At 38.7% G+C, this 4,758-nt stretch overlaps 1 protein-coding gene across 1 annotated transcript in view; it reads right to left on the bottom strand.

Moving 5' to 3' along the window:
• Positions 1-2,582: 2,582 nt before the first annotated feature.
• Positions 2,583-4,758, bottom strand: part of lars1 (leucyl-tRNA synthetase 1) — a 55,227-nt gene continuing 53,051 nt past the window's right edge. Inside the window, 2 exon segments of the mRNA XM_016480424.1 lie at positions 2,583-3,384; positions 3,882-4,014. Of these exon segments, the coding sequence (XP_016335910.1) occupies positions 3,179-3,384; positions 3,882-4,014 (339 nt within the window). The 3' untranslated portion in view covers positions 2,583-3,178.

Here is a 4,758-nt window from a genome sequence, read left to right on the forward strand (position 1 = left end):
CCCGGAACTGCTTCCAGTGTACAACAGTGAGTGCAAGCTACATTAAAGTCATTATTACGTTTTGAATATGGATATTTTTCTTACAAAAACGCATCAATTCGCTACAGAAGGCCTTTGTTCACTCCCCGGAGCCGCGTGAGACACTTTTTTTTTTATGGATGAGCGCTTTTTATTTAACTTCTTTTGGACGGATGCATGCAACACCCGCTGAGTGCCATGAAACAGTTTGAAAGATCAAAGACAATTTTTAATAGAACTCCGACTGGATTCGTCTGAAAGAAGAAAGTCATATACACCTAGGATGACTTGAGGGTGAGTAATGTATGGGCTAATTTTCATTTTTGGGTGAACTAACCCTTTGAGTCTCACATTTGAGAGTTTGTTTCTCAAACTGTGACCGTTTCTAGCAAATTCAAACATCCATCTCTCCCAATTTTGATTTTAAATCTCAAAACGTTGCTTTATATATCACAATGAGACTTATCTTGTATTTCTAACTTGTTTTTTTTTTTTTTGTAGTAGCAACTTGTAACCCACAATGTGACTTTACGTAGATCTCATAATGCCAATATCAATCCTCTCTCAAGCACTTCCTCTTACATGTGCTGGTGTCACCGCACACTTCAAACAGTCCTGTGCTCCAGTCTCCTCCTGTCTGAGAGATAGTGGTCACTGTTGTCGTGGTCACGCCGAGGCCAGGTTGAGTCAGAACAGGAAGTTGCATCTCCTCACTACCTGTTGGGTTTGCTTCAATATCTTTTCCTCCAAGAGGGTCCATTTGGATCTGACGCCGATACAAAAAAAGCAGTTTCACAACAGAAACACAGGTGCACACTCCTATATAAAAAAAGTCCTTACCTGACCTAAAAGTTTTGACAGTACTGTGACATTAAACAAATTAAATGCATACTAATGAGGTGAACACTTACATGGTGAATGTCAAAGTGGCTCAGAACAATCCCTCACAATGACAACAGACTAAGGGAAAAGACAGGGGTGAGTTTCCTGTGGTGACAGTGGTGTGTTCTTTCTGATAGCCGCTTGGCCAAGAAGCCCTGACAGAAAGCTGCTGTGAGCTGATAAGCCTTCATACTCACACACAACACACAGGAGAGTCCCACACAAATAAAAACACCTCTCAAGTGCATTCAAATACTAACTCTCCCAAGTCACAAACAGAAATGTATTCTCAATTCCTCTCAAATACCATCATGCATTTTTGGGACTGCAGGCCTACTTGCATGTATCCCACTGGTTCACACAATTCACACACTCACAAGAAATATTAAACAAAAGCTCGCAAATGACACCTCAAATATGCAACAAGAGCTTACCAGCGATCCAGGCTTTGTGTGATGTTACAGTGCAGAATTGCACGTTCTCTTGAGGTTAATGTCTCGCATCACTTCCTTCTGCACTGAAGCTAACGCACATCAAACTGGTCAAGGTAGACAGATGGAAGATTAGCGGGCTGACACTCACCCTCCCGCTCGCTGTCCGTCACTAGGTAGGCCGGCCTTGGGCTGAGTGGTCCCCGACGGGTTCGCCGTGGCCCGTTCCGGGCGGTACGACCTGGCATCCTGGGTCCGAGGAGGAGCTTCTGGAACCCCGGCCAGTCCCGTCCCAGGAGCAGAGGTACGGGGAGATCCTGCACAATGCCCACCTCGATGGCCCAGGTCCCGGGCTCCGCTGAAATCCGCACTGTACGGGCCGGCACATAGCGGGTTTCTCCGTGCACATACGTCAGTGGCAACTTGGATTTCTGCTCAGGCCTTGGTCGTACCAGGGTAGGTTGCACGAGGGTGACTGAACTGCCGGAATCCAAGAAGGCCTGTACTGGTTTCCCCTCTTTTTTTTTTTGGAAACTGGGATACATTTCCTTTGGGATTTTTTATTTATGTATTTATTTATTTTGATTCATACAAATTTCAAAAGAATGCCATTTATTTGAAATGAAGATATTTTGTTACATTGTTCATGATTTGCTGTTACTTTTGGTGAAATGTATGCTTCCCTGCTGAATAAAAGTATTAATTTCTTAAAAAAAAAGGATATTTTTGTTGTAATGACACACAGAAAGTAATGATTTGTATATATTGAGCATGATGGGGCCAACAGAACTGTAAATGTCCTCAAAAAGTGTTTGATGACGTCATTACCACAAATTTTGTCAAAAAGACCAAACAATTATTTTTAAAGGAAGAAATGTCAGAGCACAGCAGCGTTGAATAGCAAGTGCAGGGACAAACAAAAATTCTATATTTTATCCGAAAGTGAAGAAAATAGAAAAAAAAAGCTTTTTATGTGTTTTTGCATATATTCTTTTTATATATATATATATATATATATATATATATATATCAAATACAGTGACTAATTTCAGTATGTGCCATTTTTCTTATTAATTATATCAGTAGCAAGTCATGAGGATGAAAATTCCACCAATTCTCAAGAATGATCCAGACATGAAGTGGCATATGTATTAAGAAAGAAAGAAAGAAAGAAAGAAAGAAAGAAAGAAAGAAAAAGAAAACAAAAGAAAGAAAGAAAAAGAAAACAAATGTACATTTTATTTGCATCAATTTATTAAATGTTCACTGGATACATATAATATTAAAGGGGGAAATAAGGAAGAAAACAAAGCTTCCTTTTAAGGTTTTACAGTGAAAAGATATCCAGGCAGTTAGTTCACAATCTATTGGCCTGACGTCCTCAACTGGACTACTGTAGCTGGCATATGCAAACTATTTAAACCAGAGGACGGATTTAAAACATTTCAAATGAAAACCAATAGACAGGTATAAAACATTATGAAAGTACAATACCTTCAAATGTCATATGTAGGGTCCACAAAGTATGGCATGAATATTTCCAGTGCCATTAGCCTGAATGTGTAGAAATTGAGTGTACAGTTCTCTTGGGTCTTTTACTACTTAAAAAGCTAGAAAATGGGTATAAATACATTACTGATGTTATACAGACACTTTCAGGCCCTTAAACAAAACAGGTACCAAATGCTGAGAAAGGAGTTTACTAGATGCACTGAGACTGAATGCCAGCTAATGCTAAACTAACTAGCGCCTCAGCAGTTAATATAAACAATACTGTTTGCAGATTATGTCAAGATGATACTCAAATGAGAAAACAAAACACCCTTGTAACAACAGAGTCTCTGATATCACTGGACCAGGTAGATTAAAGTGTCCCCAATGTCCATTTTCAGGCCGTTATCACTCATGTGAACTTTGTTTTCTTCCAGGTTGATGTGGAAAACTGAACTGTTTGAGATGGGGAGCTTACCCTCCTCTTCCTTCCCCAGAACTGGGATTCTCCGAGGCCCGAGCAGTGGGTCCTCAAAACGCATCAGCTGCACTTTGGATAAATCTACAAATTTTACAACATCGTTATTTAAAAATGACAACATTAACAGTAACGTAGCATGCTGTGGCATCAAAGTATTTAGATACTTAGGTAGGTTATACTTTAAAAAAAAATTTTTAGCTTAGTGCCTTGAATTAAATATCTTTATATATATATACAGTGGGTATGGAAAGTATTCAGACCCCCTTAAATTTTTCACTCTGTTATATTCCAGCCATTTGCTAAAATCATTTAAGTTATTTTTTTTTCCTCATTAATGTACACACAGCACCCCATATTGACAGAAAAACACAGAATCGTTGACATTTTTGCAGATTTATTAAAAAAGAAAAACTGAAATATCACATGGTCCTAAGTATTCAGACCCTTTGCTCAGTATTTAGTAGAAGCACCCTTTTGAAATACTTTCCGTACCCACTGTATATATATATATACTGTATATCTAGTTTAGTGAAAACCTTGTAACAATTTAAACTTGGCTACATTGAAATCAGCTTTACCCTTGATGCCTCTGTTGGCCCGGGATAGTCTGCGGATGATGCTGTCTTTGCTGTCTCCCCGTCGGATGTCAATCTTGGTGGAGAACAGACCGTTGGCTGGCTGAGGGTTCACCAGTGAGACTAACAATCCAGGCTACGGGAGAAACAGAGGTCACAGCCGAAGATGACACATTTATGGATGCTACATCATACAGATCATGTGACATGGTTTAAATGACATTTTCTGCCTCATACACAGGATTCCAAAAACCATTTGACCAATATATTTTCAGTGGTCCATGATTAGATATTATATTATATGTGTGTGTGTGTGTAATATAATTTTACTGCAATCAATTTATTAAATGTTCATATATATATATATATATATATATATATATATATACATAATTCATGAAATTTAACGATGTTTTGTCACAACAATTGTGTTAAATGATATTTCACTATTGTGTGACATAATATGTATATAGTAATATTATTGTGAATGATGTAGGATAAAAGAAGATTGCAACTGTTGCTCTTTCTCTTTTCCTTTGCTACCTCTTTTGCTTTGCTCTTTCCTTTGCGACCTCTTTTTCTTGGCTCTCTCTTTCCTTTGCTGCCTCTCTCTTCTTGGGGCTCTGCCCCTCTCTCTCTCTCTCTCTCTCTCTCTCAGGTAATATTTTACATAACTAAATCTTAACACTCTTGAGCTGCTGTGCGAGATTCTGTAGAGACGAGCTGAGCAACACTCCCCATTAAAGACCAGGGAATTTAAGGAGGTCGTCCTCCAGGAGTTAAACAGCACAGATGTGAAAATGTGTCATGAACTTGTACACTCAGTGCCAAGAAGTGTCAGAGCAGTATACTTTAAGTTCTGGAGGACATACTAAGTACT

This window comes from Sinocyclocheilus anshuiensis, unplaced genomic scaffold (assembly GCF_001515605.1).
Source record: "Sinocyclocheilus anshuiensis isolate Anshui unplaced genomic scaffold, SAMN03320099.WGS_v1.1 scaffold289, whole genome shotgun sequence".
In the NCBI taxonomy this organism is placed as follows: domain Eukaryota; kingdom Metazoa; phylum Chordata; class Actinopteri; order Cypriniformes; family Cyprinidae; genus Sinocyclocheilus; species Sinocyclocheilus anshuiensis.